Source organism: Oncorhynchus mykiss, chromosome 24 (assembly GCF_057628025.1).
Source record: "Oncorhynchus mykiss isolate SJ-2025 chromosome 24, ASM5762802v1, whole genome shotgun sequence".
NCBI lineage: Eukaryota > Metazoa > Chordata > Actinopteri > Salmoniformes > Salmonidae > Oncorhynchus > Oncorhynchus mykiss.
The window spans coordinates 44,157,761-44,176,801 of NC_143045.1; the positions used below are offsets into that span (position 1 = coordinate 44,157,761).

At 47.7% G+C, this 19,041-nt stretch overlaps 1 protein-coding gene across 6 annotated transcripts in view; it reads left to right on the forward strand.

Annotated features, from left to right (window-relative positions):
* Positions 1 to 16,366, forward strand: part of bcl9l (bcl9 like) — a 105,082-nt gene extending 88,716 nt beyond the window's left edge. For all 6 annotated transcript variants that reach the window (XM_090219054.1, XM_090219052.1, XM_090219053.1 and 3 more), the window contains 3 exons: positions 3,745 to 6,238; positions 13,339 to 13,593; positions 14,597 to 16,366. In XM_090219054.1, coding sequence (XP_090075180.1) covers positions 3,745 to 6,238; positions 13,339 to 13,593; positions 14,597 to 15,783 — 3,936 coding nt within the window. In that variant the 3' untranslated portion in view covers positions 15,784 to 16,366. The remainder of the gene's footprint in view (positions 1 to 3,744; positions 6,239 to 13,338; positions 13,594 to 14,596) is intronic.
* The last annotated feature ends 2,675 nt before the right edge of the window (positions 16,367 to 19,041 follow it).

The following is a 19,041-nucleotide window of genomic DNA, read 5'->3' on the forward strand; positions in this document are numbered from 1 at the left end:
CTGATGGTACAGGGTGATAGTACAGGGTGATATCTGACTAGTGGGTACTGATGGTACAGGGTGATAGTACAGGGTGATATCTGACTAGTGGGTACTGATGGTACAGGGTGATACCAGTACAGGGTGATATGACTAGTGAGTACTGATAGTACAGGGTGATAGTACAGGGTGATATCTGACTAGTGGGTACTGATGGTACAGGGTGATATCTGACTAGTGGGTACTGATAGTACAGGGTGATAGTACAGGGTGATATCTGACTAGTGGGTACTGATGGTACAGGGTGATAGTACAGGGTGATATCTGACTAGTGGGTACTGATAGTACAGGGTGATAGTACAGGGTGATATCTGACTAGTGGGTACTGATGGTACAGGGTGATAGTACAGGGTGATATCTGACTAGTGGGTACTGATGGTACAGGGTGATAGTACAGGGTGATATCTGACTAGTGGGTACTGATGGTACAGGGTGATAGTACAGGGTGATATCTGACTAGTGGGTACTGATGGTACAGGGTGATAGTACAGGGTGATATCTGACTAGTGGGTACTGATGGTACAGGGTGATAGTACAGGGTGATATCTGACTAGTGGGTACTGATGGTACAGGGTGATAGTACAGGGTGATATCTGACTAGTGGGTACTGATGGTACAGGGTGATAGTACAGGGTGATATCTGACTAGTGGGTACTGATGGTACAGGGTGATACCAGTACAGGGTGATATGACTAGTGAGTACTGATAGTACAGGGTGATAGTACAGGGTGATATCTGACTAGTGGGTACTGATGGTACAGGGTGATATCTGACTAGTGGGTACTGATAGTACAGGGTGATATCTGACTAGTTGGTACTGATAGTACAGGGTGATGGTACAGGGTGATATCTGACTAGTGGGTACTGATGTTACAGGGTGATATCTGACTTGTGGGTACTGATAGTACAGGGTGATGGTACAGGGTGATATCTGACTAGTGGGTACTGATGGTACAGGGTGATATCTGATTAGTGGGTACTGATGGTACAGGGTGATATCTGACTAGTGGGTACTGATAGTACAGGGTGATATCTGACTAGTGGGTACTGATGGTACAGGGTGATAGTACAGGGTGATGGTACAGGGTGATATCTGACTAGTGGGTACTGATGGTACAGGGTGATTGTACAGGGTGATATCTGACTAGTGGGTACTGATAGTACAGGGTGATATCTGACTAGTGGGTACTGATAGTACAGGGTGATATCTGACTAGTGGGTACTGATAGTACAGGGTGATATCTGACTAGTGGGTACTGATAGTACAGGGTGATATCTGACTAGTGGGTACTGATGGTACAGGGTGATATCTGAAAAGTGGGTACTGATAGTACAGGGTGATATCTGACTAGTGGGTACTGATAGTACAGGGTGATATCTGACTAGTGGGTACTGATGGTACAGGGTGATATCTGACTAGTGGGTACTGATGGTACAGGGTGATATCTGACTAGTGGGTACTGATAGTACAGGGGAAATCTGACTAGTGGGTACTGATAGTACAGGGTGATATCTGACTAGTGGGTACTGATAGTACAGGGTGATATCTGACTAGTGGGTACTGATGGTACAGGGTGATATCTGACTAGTGGGTACTGATAGTACAGGGGAAATCTGACTAGTGGGTACTGATAGTACAGGGTGATATCTGACTAGTGGGTACTGATAGTACAGGGTGATATCTGACTAGTGGGTACTGATGGTACAGGGTGATATCTGACTAGTGGGTACTGATAGTACAGGGGAAATCTGACTAGTGGGTACTGATAGTACAGGGTGATATCTGACTAATGGGAAGTGAAAGTGTGAAGCTCCAGGTGTTTGAGGAAGTGGGAAGTGAAAGTGTGAACCTCCAGGTGTTCGAGGAGGTGTGAAGCTGCATCTTTATCTGTTCACATACTTGTCTTTGTTCCCATTTGTAGTAGAAACTACAGACTGTGTTTTGCTTCAGATATGCAATGCTTTGCTTAAAGTCTCCATGAGTATACAGGTGTCGGTAACACTATAGAACAGTGTAACACTACCGAACAGTATAACACTACAGAACAGTATAACACTACCGAACAGTGTAACACTACCGAACAGTGTAACACTACCGAACAGTGTAACACTACCGAACAGTGTAACACTACCGAACAGTGTAACACTACCGAACAGTGTAACACTACCGAACAGTGTAACAGAACAGTGTAACACTACCGAACAGTGTAACACTACCGAACAGTGTAACACTACCGAACAGTGTAACACTACCGAACAGTGTAACGCTACCGAACAGTGTAACGCTACCGAACAGTGTAACGCTACCGAACAGTGTAACGCTACCGAACAGTGTAACGCTACCGAACAGTGTAACGCTACCGAACAGTGTAACGCTACAGAACAGTGTAACGCTACCGAACAGTGTAACGCTACCGAACAGTGTAACGCTACCGAACAGTGTAACGCTACCGAACAGTGTAACGCTACCGAACAGTGTAACGCTACCGAACAGTGTAACGCTACCGAACAGTGTAACGCTACCGAACAGTGTAACGCTACCGAACAGTGTAACGCTACCGAACAGTGTAACGCTACCGAACAGTGTAACGCTACCGAACAGTGTAACGCTACCGAACAGTGTAACGCTACCGAACAGTGTAACGCTACCGAACAGTGTAACGCTACCGAACAGTGTAACGCTACCGAACAGTGTAACGCTACCGAACAGTGTAACGCTACCGAACAGTGTAACGCTACCGAACAGTGTAACGCTACCGAACAGTGTAACGCTACCGAACAGTGTAACGCTACCGAACAGTGTAACGCTACCGAACAGTGTAACGCTACCGAACAGTGTAACACTACCGAACAGTGTAACGCTACCGAACAGTGTAACGCTACCGAACAGTGTAACACTACCGAACAGTGTAACACTACAGAACAGTGTAACACTACCGAACAGTGTAACACTACCGAACAGTGTAACGCTACCGAACAGTGTAACGCTACCGAACAGTGTAACGCTACCGAACAGTGTAACGCTACCGAACAGTGTAACGCTACCGAACAGTGTAACGCTACCGAACAGTGTAACGCTACCGAACAGTGTAACGCTACCGAACAGTGTAACGCTACCGAACAGTGTAACGCTACCGAACAGTGTAACGCTACCGAACAGTGTAACGCTACCGAACAGTGTAACGCTACCGAACAGTGTAACGCTACCGAACAGTGTAACGCTACCGAACAGTGTAACGCTACCGAACAGTGTAACGCTTTAATACTTGTCATAAGCATTTCTGAACCTTTAAAATGTATTATGAGAAGGGTTTATTAACAACCTGTAATAGTTCTGATCTGTCTCCTCTACCCCTGTCTCTCCCCTCCCCCTGTCTTTCTCTCCCCTCCCCCCTGTCTCTCCTCTCTCCTCTCCCCCCTGTCTCTCCTCTACCCCTGTCTCTCCTCTCCCCCCTGTCTCTCCTCTACCCCTGTCTCTCCCCTCCCCCTGTCTCTCCTCTCCCCCTGTCTTTCTCTCCTCTCCCCCTGTCTTTCTCTCCCCTCCCCCCTGTCTCTCCCCTCCCCCTGTCTTTCTCTCCCCTCCCCCTGTCTTTCTCTCCCCTCCCCCTGTCTTTCTCTCCCCTCCCCCCTGCCTCTCCCCTCCCCCTGTCTTTCTCTCCCCTCCCCCCTGTCTCTCCCCTCCCCCCTGTCTCTCCTCTCCCACAGTGTGCCCCATCAGGGAAACATCCCAGTCTGTCAGGGCAGCTGAGCTCCAGCAGCACCCCTCCCATGGGCACCCCCAAGTCCCAGAGCGGCACCCCCAGACCGGCCTCTGTGGTAGGGAGCCACCTTCAGGCTGCGGGAAGCAGGACACCCTCTTCCACGGGACACCCCGACTCTGAGCCCCCCCAGAGCAGACCTGGGGGTCTTGGAGCCTCAAATAACATTAGCAGTACTCCCTCCCACCAGCCAGGGAACGCTGTTGCACCTATACCTTCTGGCCCAGGCCCTGGGGGTGGAGGTCGTGGAGGGGAGGGGAAAGGGGTGCTGCCTCACGCCAGCGCGGGGGTGTCTCCGTCGGGTAGCCCCTCGGTGCTCTCAGCCCACCTGCAGGTCGATGTGGGGGCGAGGGGCGGGGGTGGTCCGGGGGGTAATGGAGGAGACGGGGGTCTGTCTAAAGAACAGCTGGAACACAGAGAGAGGTCTCTACAGACCCTCAGGGACATCGAGAGGCTTTTGCTCCGCTCCGGGACAGCAGGGGGCGCCGGAGAGCCACCAGGCCCCAACAACAACCCCAACAGTGTAAACAACAATAACACAGAAGGTAGTGGCGGCGGTCCGCAGGAGGACGCGGAGAATAGCGGTAATAATAACAACGATGCTAACAACATGTTGCTTCCCCCTATGGGCAAGATGAAGAAGTACGAGGAGCCTCTCAGGTCCATCATCTCCCAGGCGCAGCATCTGGGGGGGGCAGGGGGGATGGACGGCTCTCCCGTGGGGGGTCCCCACCACCCCGACCGCCACCTCCACTCCCCCGGGGGCCTGGACATGGGGCCCCTCTTGGGTCCTGACGGACTGACCCCAGAGCAGGTGGCCTGGAGGCAGCTGCAGGAGGATTATTACCAGGAGAAGAGAAGGCAGGAGGAGCTTCAGCCTAACCCTCACACACACCCACAGCACTTCAGATTGATGCAGGAGATGAGTCCCCCGGTTATGATGAGGGGTCCCCCTCCGCCATACCACAGCAAGTCTGGGGAGCAGCAGTGGGGGCCTGGGGGGCCCATGATGGGTCCGGGAGGAATGGGACCGGGAGGGATGGGGCCCGGTAACCCTCGGATGATAGACATGCACCAGGAGGGGCCCCGGGGGCCACGGTTCCTGGGCCAGATGCAGAGGGTTCCCCCTGGAGGGGGGGGGTTCCCAAGCAGTCCTGGAGGGGTGTTATCCATCGAGGGTCTCAGCCCCCAGCGGGCAGCCAGGCCAGGCATGTGGATAGAGGACCTTCCCCCCAACATGATGGGTGGTGGCAGGGGGCCATTCTACCATGGGGGGCCAGGTGGGGGACCCCCCCAACACATGCAGGGTGACCCTGAGCGCATGCTGACCCGGGAAGATATGTTCCGTATCATGGAGAAGAGGCAGCTACAGGGGCTCCACCACCTGGAGCTGGAGAGGATAGTCCAACAACAGGGTATGGGGGGCCCCAGGATGATGGAGGGGCCAGGGGGGTTCCCCAACCAGGGGATGGGCAGAGGGCCAGGATCAAGGGGGGACCCCATGGACTTCCTAGGATCCAGGGAGATGATGGGGTCCCCGGGCGGTGGTGTAGGAGGAGGGGGACCCCAGATGAGAGATCTGGTAGACTCCTCTCTCGGCCCAGGGGGGATGAACATGAACATGAACGTGATGAACCAGCAGCAGCAGATGATGCTACAGAAGCTGAGAGGAGGAGGAAGAGGAGGAGGAGGAGGGCCACTAGAGGGTCCTTTAAGGGACTTGCTGAGCCAAGAGGACATCGCTCGGATCCGGGCCGCCCAGAATGATGCAGGACACGGAGGGAGTAAAGTGATGCTCCAGGGACCAGACGGCCCGCTCCACTTCCCCAACCAGGGGCCCTTCCCTGGGGGACCGGGAGGAGGCGATGGGGGTTACCTCCAGGGGCCCGGGGCTAACATGTTTGGCTTGCCTGACCAGCATGGTGGGGGGCCTCACATGGGGGGTACGTCTCGCCTCAGCCACATGCCCATGGGTGGTGGTGGTGGGGGACCCCGGGGCGCAGACCTCGGCCCCCACCACCCTTCGGACCTGTCCATCAACGTGAACCCCGGTATGGTCTCCCCGGCGATGCCCCCTCCCCCTCACCAGCTCAAGTCTCCATCCCTTAACCAGGAGCCATCGCCTCTCATGAACTCTCCCGCCGCAGGACTTAAGTCCCCCTCTCAGATATCCTCCGCTGGGGGTCCTCAGAGCCAGCAACACCCCCTACCCCCTGCCTCTGGGGCCGGGACCCCCTCCTCTTCCTCCATGAAGTCTCCCCAGGTGATGGGCCCCTCCCTGGTTATGCGCTCCCCCTCAGACTCCCCTGGACGTCTGAAGTCTCCAGCCATGGTGTCGTCTCCAGGGTGGACATCCTCTCCGAAGACCGCTCTACCCAGCCCTGGGGGACTTAGCAGTGGGAAGGGGCTGGGGAACGGAGGCAGCAGCTCCACAGAGACTGGTAAGAACTAGACACAGGATATGTCCCAGATGGCACCCTGATAAGAACTATCACTAAATTTTACTATAGCTATTGAATCGCTCCTTCAGATCAGGAGCCTGAAGAAAGTTTTTTTTATTTAACTAGTCAGTTAGGAACAAATTCTGACGGTTAACTGCCTTGTTCAGGGGGCAAAATGGCAGATTTTTACCTTGTCAGCTCGGGGGATTCGATCTAGCAACCTTTCGGTTACTGGCCCAATGCTCTAACCACTAGGCTTCCTGCCGCACCAAAAGTAGACACCCAGTTGAATTGTTTCCACATTTTGTTGTTACTATCTACAGAAAATACTCTATAATATCAAAGTGAAAACTAATTTCTACTTTTTTTTTTACAAATTTAATACTTTTTTATTTTTTATAACTAAAATATAGTCATGGCAGAAGTGTTTTAGTAAGTATGAATAAATAATAAATATGAACATTCAGCACCTTTTTTTGTTTAGACAAAAATTAGTTCAGGAGTAAAACGTGGCTTCACAAATCTTTAAGTTATATGGATTCACTCTGAAATGATAGTCATGAATGACTATCAGGGGGTCCTAAAATATCTGTAAGGGGTCCCTCGGTTAAGTATTGAATTTCAAGCACAGATTCAACGACAAAGACCAGGGAGCTTTTTCGAAAGCCTCATAAAGAGAGACAGTGATTGGTAGATGGGTAACAATAACACATCAGACATTAAATATATCTTTAAACATGATCAAGTTATTAATGTATATACACTACATTACCAAAAGTATGTGGACACCTGCTCGTCGAACATCTCATTCCAAAATCATGGGCATTAATATGGAGTTGGTCCCCTCCCTTTGCTGCTATAACAGCCTCCACTCTTCTGGGAAGGCTTTCCACTAGATGTAGGAACATTGCTGCTATAACAGCCTCCACTCTTCTGGGAAGGCTTTTCACTAGATGTTGGAACATTGCTGCTATAACAGCCTCCACTCTTCTGGGAAGGCTTTCCACTAGATGTTGGAACATTGCTGCTATAACAGCCTCCACTCTTCTGGGAAGGCTTTCCACTAGATGTTGGAACATTGCTGCTATAACAGCCTCCACTCTTCGGGGAAGGCTTTCCACTAGATGTTGGAACATTGCTGCTATAACAGCCTCCACTCTTCTGGGATAGCTTTCCACTAGATGTTGGAAAATTACTGAGGATAATAGCAGACCATATTGCTACTCCTATTTGCCACATCTTCAATGTAAGCCTACTAGAGAGTGTGTGCCCTCAGGCCTGGAGGGAAGCTAAAGTCATTCCACTACCTAAGAATAGTAAAGCCCCCTTTACTGGCTCAAATAGCCGACCAATCAACCTGTTACCAACCCTAAGTAAACTTCTGGAAAAAATGGTGTTTGACCAGATACAATGCTATTTTACAGTAAACAAATTGACAACAGAATTTCAGCATGCTTATAGGGAAGGACACTCAACAAGCACAGCACTTACACAAATGACTGATTGTCTGAAAGAAATGACTCAACACTATATATATCAGTTACTACAGAGACTGAAATCACTGCAACACTGAACAGAGAGCTGCAGTTAGTTTCAGAATGGGTGGCAAGGAATAAGTTAGTCCTAAATATTTCCAAAACTAAAAGCATTGTATTTAGGACAAATCATTCACTAAACCTCAACTAAATCTTGTCATAAATAACATGGAAATTGAGCAAGTTGACGTGACTAAACTGGATGGAGTAACCCTGGATGGAGTAACCCTGGATTGTAAACTGTCCTGGGCAAAACATATTGATACAACAGTAGCTAAGATGGAGAGAAGTCTGTCTATAATAAATCACTGCTTTACATTCTTAACACTATCAACAAGGTAGGTCCTACAGGCCCTAGTTTCTACCTTCTTAACAGCACTATCAACAAGGCAGGTCCTACAGGTCCTAGTTTCTACCTTCTTAACAACACTATCAACAAGGCAGGTCCTACAGGCCCTAGTTTCTACCTTCTTAACAACACTATCAACAAGGCAGGTCCTACAGGCCCTAGTTTCTACCTTCTTAACAACACTATCAACAAGGCAGGCCCTACAGGCCCTAGTTTCTACCTTCTTAACAACACTATCAACAAGGCAGGTCCTACAGGCCCTAGTTTCTACCTTCTTAACAGCACTATCAACAAGGCAGGCCCTACAAGCCCTAGTTTCTACCTCCTTAACAGCACTATCAACAAGGCAGGTCCTACAGGCCCTAGTTTTGTCCCACCTGGACTTCTGTTCAGTAGTGTGGTCAGGTGCCACAAAAAAGGACAGGAAAATTACATTTGGCTCAGAACAGGGCAGCACGGCTGTCTCGGGACCAGGGCAGCACGGCTGTCTCGGGACCAGGGCAGCACGGCTGTCTCGGGACCAGGGCAGCACGGCTGTCTCGGGACCAGGGCAGCACGGCTGTCTCGGGACCAGGGCAGCACGGCTGTCTCGGGACCAGGGCAGCACGGCTGTCTCGGGACCAGGGCAGCACGGCTGTCTCGGGACCAGGGCAGCACGGCTGTCTCGGGACCAGGGCAGCACGGCTGTCTCGGGACCAGGGCAGCACGGCTGTCTCGGGACCAGGGCAGCACGGCTGTCTCGGGACCAGGGCAGCACGGCTGTCTCGGGACCAGGGCAGCACGGCTGTCTCGGGACCAGGGCAGCACGGCTGTCTCGGGACCAGGGCAGCACGGCTGTCTCGGGACCAGGGCAGCACGGCTGTCTCGGGACCAGGGCAGCACGGCTGTCTCGGGACCAGGGCAGCACGGCTGTCTCGGGACCAGGGCAGCACGGCTGTCTCGGGACCAGGGCAGCACGGCTGTCTCGGGACCAGGGCAGCACGGCTGTCTCGGGACCAGGGCAGCACGGCTGTCTCGGGAACAGGGCAGCACGGCTGTCTCAGGCCAGGGCAGCACGGCTGTCTCAGGCCAGGGCAGCACGGCTGTCTCAGGCCAGGGCAGCACGGCTGTCTCAGGCCAGGGCAGCACGGCTGTCTCAGGCCAGGGCAGCACCGCTGTCTCAGGCCAGGGCAGCACGGCTGTCTCAGGCCAGGGCAGCACGGCTGGCCCTCTAATGTACACAGAGAGCTAACATGAATAATATGCATGTTAATCCCTCCTGGTTCAAAGTGGAGGAGAGATTGACTTCATCACTACTTTTATTTATGAGAGGTGTTGACATGTTGAATTCCCCGAGCTGTCTGTCTAAACTACTAACACACAACTCAGACACCCATACATACCCCACAAGACATGTCACCAGAGGTCTGTTTAAACTACTTACACACAGCTCAGACACCCATACATACCCCACAAGACATGCCACCAGAGGTCTGTTCACAGTCCCCAAGTCCAGAACAGACTATGGGAGGCGCACAGTACTACATAGAGCCATGACTACATGGAACTCTATTCAACAGTACTACATAGAGCCATGACTACATGGAACTCTATTCCACAGTACTACATAGAGCCATGACTACATGGAACTCTATTCCACAGTACTACATAGAGCCATGACTACATGGAACTCTATTCCACAGTACTACATAGAGCCATGACTACATGGAACTCTATTCCACAGTACTACATAGAGCCATGACTACATGGAACTCTATTCCACAGTACTACATAGAGCCATGACTACATGGAACTCTATTCCACAGTACTACATAGAGTCATGACTACATGGAACTCTATTCCACAGTACTACATAGAGCCATGACTACATGGAACTCTATTCCACATCAGGTAACTGATGCAGCAGTAGAATCAGATTTAAAAACCGAAAAACTTGACAGGAACTAATGGGGATCCATGGTAAACCCCAGGAAGAGTAGCTGCTGACTTGACAGGAACTAATGGGGATCCATGGTAAACCCCAGGAAGAGTAGCTGCTGACTTGACAGGAACTAATGGGGATCCATAATAAACCCCAGGAAGAGTAGCTGCTGTCTTGTCTGGAACTAATGGAGATCCATAATAAACCCCAGGAAGAGAAGCTGCTGCCTTGGCAGGAACTAATGGGGATCCATAATAAACCCCAGGAAGAGTAGCTGCTGCCTTGGCAGGAACTAATGGGGATCCATAATAAACCCCAGGAAGAGTAGCTGCTGACTTGACAGGAACTAATGGGGATCCATAATAAACCCCAGGAAGAGTAGCTGCTGCCTTGGCAGGAACTAATGGGGATCCATAATAAACCCCAGGAAGATTAGCTGCTGACTTGACAGGAACTAATGGGGATCCATAATAAACCCCAGGAAGAGTAGCTGCTGCCTTGGCAGGAACTAACGGGGGTCCATAATAAACCCCAGGAAGAGTAGCTGCTGCCTTGGCAGGAACTAATGGGGATCCATAATAAACCCCAGGAAGAGTAGCTGCTGCCTTGGCAGGAACTAATGGGAATCCATAATAAACCCCAGGAAGAGTAGCTGCTGCCTTGGCAGGAACTAACGGGGATCCATAATAAACCCCAGGAAGAGTAGCTGCTGCCTTGGCAGGAACTAACGGGCATCCATAATAAACCCCAGGAAGAGTAGCTGCTGTCTTGGCAGGAACTAATGTGGATCCATAATAAACCCCAGGAAGAGTAGCTGCTGTCTTGGCAGGAACTAATGGGGATCCATAATAAACCCCAGGAAGAGTAGCTGCTGTCTTGTCTGGAACTAATGGGGATCCATAATAACCCCAGGAAGAGTAGCTGCTGTCTTGGCAGGAACTAATGGGGATCCATAATAAACCCCAGGAAGAGTAGCTGCTGCCTTGGCAGGAACTAATGGGGATCCATAATAAACCCCAGGAAGAGTAGCTGCTGTCTTGTCGGGAACTAATGGGGATCCATAATAAACCCCAGGAAGAGTAGGTGCTGTCTTAGCTTGAACTAATGGGGATCCATAATAAACCCCAGGAAGAGTAGCTGCTGCCTTGGCAGGAACTAATGGGGATCCATAATAAACCCCAGGAAGAGTAGCTGCTGTCTTGTCGGGAACTAATGGGGATCCATAATAAACCCCAGGAAGAGTAGCTGCTGTCTTGGCGGGAACTAATGGGGATCCATAATAAACTCCAGGAAGAGTAGCTGCTGCCTTGGCAGGAACTAATGGGGATCCATAATAAACCCCGGGAAGAGTAGCTGCTGACTTGACAGGAACTAATGGGGATCCATGGTAAACCCCAGGAAGAGTAGCTGCTGACTTGACAGGAACTAATGGGGATCCATAATAAACCCCAGGAAGAGTAGCTGCTGTCTTGTCTGGAACTAATGGAGATCCATAATAAACCCCAGGAAGAGAAGCTGCTGCCTTGGCAGGAACTAATGGGGATCCATAATAAACCCCAGGAAGAGTAGCTGCTGCCTTGGCAGGAACTAATGGGGATCCATAATAAACACCAGGAAGAGTAGCTGCTGACTTGACAGGAACTAATGGGGATCCATAATAAACCCCAGGAAGAGTAGCTGCTGCCTTGGCAGGAACTAATGGGGATCCATAATAAACCCCAGGAAGAGTAGCTGCTGCCTTGGCAGGAACTAATGGGGATCCATAATAAACCCCAGGAAGAGTAGCTGCTGACTTGACAGGAACTAATGGGGATCCATAATAAACCCCAGGAAGAGTAGCTGCTGTCTTGACAGGAACTAATGGGGATCCATAATAAACCCCAGGAAGAGTAGCTGCTGTCTTGACAGGAACTAATGGGGGTCCATAATAAACCCCAGGAAGAGTAGCTGCTGCCTTGACAGGAACTAATGGGGATCCATAATAAACCCCAGGAAGAGTAGCTGCTGTCTTGACAGGAACTAATGGGGATCCATAATAAACCCCAGGAAGAGTAGCTGCTGCCTTGACAGGAACTAATGGGGATCCATAATAAACCCAAGGAAGAGTAGCTGCTGCCTTGGCAGGAACTAATGGGGATCCATAATAAACCCCAGGAAGAGTAGCTGCTGCCTTGACAGGAACTAATGGGGATCCATAATAAACCCCAGGAAGAGTAGCTGCTGCCTTGGAAGGAACTAATGGGGATCCATAATAAACCCCAGGAAGAGTAGCTGCTGCCTTGACAGGAACTAATGGGGATCCATAATAAACCCCAGGAAGAGTAGCTGCTGTCTTGGCAGGAACTAATGGGGATCCATAATAAACCCCAGGAAGAGTAGCTGCTGCCTTGGCAGGAACTAATGGGGATCCATAATAAACCCCAGGAAGAGTAGCTGTCGCCTTGTCTTGACAGGAACTAATGGGGATCCATAATAAACCCCAGGAAGAGTAGCTGCTGTCTTGGCAGGAACTAATGGGGATCCATAATAAACCCCAGGAAGAGTAGCTGCTGTCTTGGCAGGAACTAATGGGGATCCATAATAAACCCCAGGAAGAGTAGCTGCTGTCTTGGCAGGAACTAATGGGGATCCATAATAAACCCCGGGAAGAGTAGCTGCTGACTTGACAGGAACTAATGGGGATCCATTGTAAACCCCAGGAAGAGTAGCTGCTGACTTGACAGGAACTAATGGGGATCCATAATAAACCCCAGGAAGAGTAGCTGCTGTCTTGTCTGGAACTAATGGAGATCCATAATAAACCCCAGGAAGAGAAGCTGCTGCCTTGGCAGGAACTAATGGGGATCCATAATAAACCCCAGGAAGAGTAGCTGCTGCCTTGGCAGGAACTAATGGGGATCCATAATAAACCCCAGGAAGAGTAGCTGCTGTCTTGACAGGAACTAATGGGGATCCATAATAAACCCCAGGAAGAGTAGCTGCTGTCTTGACAGGAACTAATGGGGATCCATAATAAACCCCAGGAAGAGTAGCTGCTGCCTTGACAGGAACTAATGGGGATCCATAATAAACCCCAGGAAGAGTAGCTGCTGTCTTGGCAGGAACTAATGGGGATCCATAATAAACAATTCAAACAATTTTAACAGAATTGTAACTTTGTAACAGAGTAAAATGTTTTATCTGCATGTTGCGTTGGAAACTAAATCGCTATTTTTGGATACTAAAGATCTTTCTCTCTGTTTTTTTGGTATTCTTTGATTGTTTGATTGATCTTGGTCTTGTCCATCCCTGATAGGACCATCACTGCCCCCCAGGAGTTCTAACTCCACCCCTATCAGCCAGCCTGGTTCCATGGCTCCCAGCATGCCCTTCACCTCATCGCCAGACAACCCTCCTACTCAGAACCCGCTCTCCCTCATTATGTCACAGATGTCCAAGTATGCCATGCCTAGCTCCACCCCACTCTACCACGACGCTATCAAGACCATTGCCACCTCCGATGACGAGATGATGCCAGATCGCCCTCTGCTGTCCGGAGTCAACATCGGAGGTACGCTGACCACTTGTCTTGGTCAAAGTCCACACGTAACCCATATTTGATTAAATCTACCATTTTTGTATAACAATCTTTCTGTATTTCCATGATTGTGAGAGAGCAATTTTTTTTATTTTATTTTAATTGTCTCTTAAAACATATTTGATATAACATTTTGTGATAAAATTGGGCATGTTCATTTACATGTTATTGTTATTCGATGTTTAGTAAATAGTGATGATCCTCTCTCTGTCTGTTTGTCATTGTCTCTCTTCTCTCTGTCTCTCTCTCTTGCTCTCTCTGTCTCTCTCTCTCTCTCTGTCTCTCTCTCTCTCTCGCTCTGTCTGTCTCTGTCTCTCTCTCTCTCTCTCGCTCTGTCTGTCTCTCTCTGTCTCTGTCTCTCTCTCTCTCTCTCTCTCTCTCTCTGTCTCTCTCTCTCTCTGTCTCTCTCTCTCTCTCTGTCTCTCTCTCTCGCTCTGTCTGTCTCTCTCTCTGTTTCTCTCTCTCTCTCTGTCTGTTTGTTTGTCACTGTCTCTCTCTCTCTCTCTCTCTCTCTCTCTCTCTGTCTCTCTCTCTCGCTCTGTCTCTCTCTCTCTGTCTCTCTCTCTCTGTCTCTCTCTCTCTGTCTCTCTCTCTCGCTCTGTCTGTCTCTCTCTGTCTCTCTGTCTGTTTGTTTGTCACTGTCTCTCTCCTCTCTCTCTCTCTCTCTCTCTCTCTCTCTCTCTCGCTCTGTCTGTCTCTCTCTCTGTTTCTCTCTCTCTCTCTGTCTGTTTGTTTGTCACTGTCTCTCTCTCTCTGTCTCTCTCTCTCTCTCTCTCTGTCTCTCTCTCTCGCTCTGTCTGTCTCTCTGTCTCTCTCTCTCTGTCTCTCTCTCTGTCTCTCTGTCTCTCTCTCTCGCTCTCTCGCTCTGTCTGTCTCTCTCTGTCTCTCTGTCTGTTTGTTTGTCACTGTCTCTCTCCTCTCTCTCTCTCTCTCTCGCTCTGTCTGTCTCTCTCTCTGTCTCTCTGTCTACTATCAGGTAACCCAGGGAACCATCAGGGCTCTATGATGCTGTCCCAGAGTTCCATTGGGCCCCACAGTGGCCAGCTGTCCCCCAACCCAATGGGCCTGAACGGTATGAACCCTGCCATGATGGGTGCCGGAGGGGGACCCCTGGACAGGATGGGGTACAGCTTGTCCCCCATGCACCCCCAAAACCAGATGGGAGGGTTCCCTCGCATGCAGCACCCCTCTCACGGAGGCCCCATGCACTCCCCTCTGGGCGGTATGCCCCCCCAGTTCTCCCAACAGAACCCAGAAGATGTTATCCCCCCCCAGCAGCTGCAGCACATGCTCAGTAAGGGCATGTCCCACCCCCACCAGCGCGGCCCCCACCCCTCGGACTCCTTTTTGGGCCCCGACGGCCCCGACCTGAGTGACGTCATCCGACCGACCCACTCTGGCATCCCGGAGTTCGACCTGTCTCGTATCATCCCCTCCGACAAGCCCTCCTCCACCCTGCAGTATTTCCCCAAGGCAGAGGGCATGTCCGGGGTCCAGCAGGGCCAGGGGAACCACCCTAACCCCCACCAGGGCCAGCCTGGCTCCCAGGGCCCTGGCCCCCTTCCTCCACAGCTGCTGAAACAGCTCTCTGCCCCTGGCCCTCACAGCAATGCCCCCTCCTCCAACCCTCACATTGCTAACCTGCAGAACATGATGGCAGAACAGCAGCTGCCCCCCCACCCCTCCCACTGCGGAATGGGTAGACATGGTATGGCGGGGATGCCCCAGGGGGGATCCAGGGGCATGGGGGGTCCGGGTGGTCACATGATGCATCCTGGACACATGATGGGGAGGACAGGTATGGGGCCAGGCCCCACCCAGCAACAGCTTCAACAGCAGGCCATGATGGCGAACAGCCTCCTCCACGGCGGCCACCTTGGCCCCCAGCCCCACCCATCCATGATGTCTTCCCAACAACACAGCCTAATGGCCCAGCAGAACCTCATGCTGATGCAGGCTAAGCAGAGAAGTATGGGCCTCCCTGGGGACCCATTCGGCCAGCAGGGGGGATCCCTCATGTCCCCTCAGGGCCCCCTGATGGGACCGGGCCCCCCACACCCCCAGGGTGGGATGATGGGCCCCGGCATTGGCCCTGGCTCCCAGGGGCCACTCAGACAGAGAGGTATGTCCCTGGACAGTCCCCTAGGCTACGGCCCTGGCTAACATGCCCTGCTGATCCTCCTGATCCAACAGCCTCCTGGTACATGTTTGTGGTCAAAATGGCCCCCTATTCACTACATAGTGTGTTTGGGATGCAGAATTACTGTAAAAACCTTCTTTTCAATAGGGTGTTTTTCCATTGTCTCATATGTTTTCATCCATCAATGTTAATACTGTTATTATTGCTTCGAATGGTTAAACATCGATTGAGTAAAAACTGATAAAAAAAAGAATAATAATATTGAAGAGCTGTCATGACAACGGTTTAATAAAGATATGTGAAGCCATTTTCTACAATGTCTGTAAAATATGGAGCCTATATTTCACAGATGACTGTGTTGGTTTTGGACGAGGTTTACGGTTGTGAGGCAAAGCCTATTGGTTTATATATGTTTGATATCATTGATTATTTTTCTCCTCCGGCTACCAAACTGGAATATATAAATATATATGATATATATATATATATATATATGATATATATATATAGTTGCTGTATATAAGATGCAATTTGTGATTGTTTGCAAATGTTCTGTATAACTGTGTTTTAATAGAAGTCAAAAAAATGAAAGAATACTGAACTCTATCCATGTCATTGTGTTGGAGTCATTGACCTTTTATGTAGTTTATACTTCAGACACAGTAGTTTATACTTCTAAACACAGTAGTTTATACTTCTAGACACAGTAGTTTATACTTCTAAACACAGTAGTTTATACTTCTAAACACAGTAGTTTATACTTCTAAACACAGTAGTTTATACTTCTAGACACAGTAGTTTATACTTCTAAACACAGTAGTTTATACTTCTAAACACAGTAGTTTATACTTCTAAACACAGTAGTTTATACTTCTAAACACAGTAGTTTATACTTCTAAACACAGTAGTTTATACTTCTAGACACAGTAGTTTATACTTCTAAACACAGTAGTTTATACTTCTAAACACAGTAGTTTATACTTCTAAACACAGTAGTTTATACTTCTAAACACAGTAGTTTATACTTCTAAACACAGTAGTTTATACTTCTAGACCCAGTAGTTTATACTTCTAAACACAGTAGTTTATACTTCTAAACACAGTAGTTTATACTTCTAGACCCAGTAGTTTATACTTCTAAACACAGTAGTTTATACTTCTAAACACAGTAGTTTATACTTCTAAACACAGTAGTTTATACTTCTAGACACAGTAGTTTATACTTCTAGACACAGTAGTTTATACTTCTAGACACAGTAGTTTATACTTCTAAACACAGTAGTTTATACTTCTAAACACAGTAGTTTATACTTCTAAACACAGTAGTTTATACTTCTAAACACAGTAGTTTATACTTCTAAACACAGTAGTTTATACTTCTAAACACAGTAGTTTATACTTCTAAACACAGTAGTTTATACTTCTAAACACAGTAGTTTATACTTCTAGACACAGTAGTTTATACTTCTAAACACAGTAGTTTATACTTCTAGACCCAGTAGTTTATACTTCTAAACACAGTAGTTTATACTTCTAAACACAGTAGTTTATACTTCTAAACACAGTAGTTTATACTTCTAAACACAGTAGTTTATACTTCTAGACACAGTAGTTTATACTTCTAAACACAGTAGTTTATACTTCTAAACACAGTAGTTTATACTTCTAAACACAGTAGTTTATACTTCTAAACACAGTAGTTTATACTTCTAGACCCAGTAGTTTATACTTCTAAACACAGTAGTTTATACTTCTAAACACAGTAGTTTATACTTCTAGACCCAGTAGTTTATACTTCTAAACACAGTAGTTTATACTTCTAGACCCAGTAGTTTATACTTCTAGACCCAGTAGTTTATACTTCTAAACACAGTAGTTTATACTTCTAAATACAGTAGTTTATACTTCTAAACACAGTAGTTTATACTTCTAAACACAGTAGTTTATACTTCTAAACACAGTAGTTTATACTTCTAAACACAGTAGTTTATACTTCTAGACACAGTAGTTTATACTTCTAAACACAGTAGTTTATACTTCTAAACACAGTAGTTTATACTTCTAAACACAGTAGTTTATACTTCTAAACACAGTAGTTTATACTTCTAGACCCAGTAGTTTATACTTCTAAACACAGTAGTATATACTTCTAAACACAGTAGTTTATACTTCTAGACCCAGTAGTTTATACTTCTAAACACAGTAGTTTATACTTCTAGACCCAGTAGTTTATACTTCTAGACCCAGTAGTTTATACTTCTAGACCCAGTAGTTTATACTTCTAGACCCAGTAGTTTATACTTCTAGACACAGTAGTTTATACTTCAGACACAGTAGTTTATACTTCAGACACAGTAGTTTATACTTCTAGACCCAGTAGTTTATACTTCTAAACACAGTAGTTTATACTTCTAGACCCAGTAGTTTATACTTCTAAACACAGTAGTTTATACTTCTAAACACAGTAGTTTATACTTCTAAACACAGTAGTTTATACTTCTAAACACAGTAGTTTATACTTCTAAACACAGTAGTTTATACTTCTAAACACAGTAGTTTATACTTCTAAACACAGTAGTTTATACTTCTAGACCCAGTAGTTTATACTTCTAGACACAGTAGTTTATACTTCTAGACACAGTAGTTTATACTTCAGACACAGTAGTTTATACTTCTAAACACAGTAGTTTATACTTCTAAACACAGTAGTTTATACTTCTAAACACAGTAGTTTATACTTCTAAACACAGTAGTTTATACTTCTAGACCCAGTAGTTTATACTTCTAAACACAGTAGTATATACTTCTAAACACAGTAGTTTATACTTCTAGACCCAGTAGTTTATACTTCTAAACACAGTAGTTTATACTTCTAGACCCAGTAGTTTATACTTCTAGACCCAGTAGTTTATACTTCTAGACCCAGTAGTTTATACTTCTAGACCCAGTAGTTTATACTTCTAGACACAGTAGTTTATACTTCAGACACAGTAGTTTATACTTCAGACACAGTAGTTTATACTTCTAGACCCAGTAGTTTATACTTCTAAACACAGTAGTTTATACTTCTAGACCCAGTAGTTTATACTTCTAAACACAGTAGTTTATACTTCTAAACACAGTAGTTTATACTTCTAAACACAGTAGTTTATACTTCTAAACACAGTAGTGTATACTTCTAAACACAGTAGTTTATACTTCTAAACACAGTAGTTTATACTTCTAGACCCAGTAGTTTATACTTCTAGACACAGTAGTTTATACTTCTAGACACAGTAGTT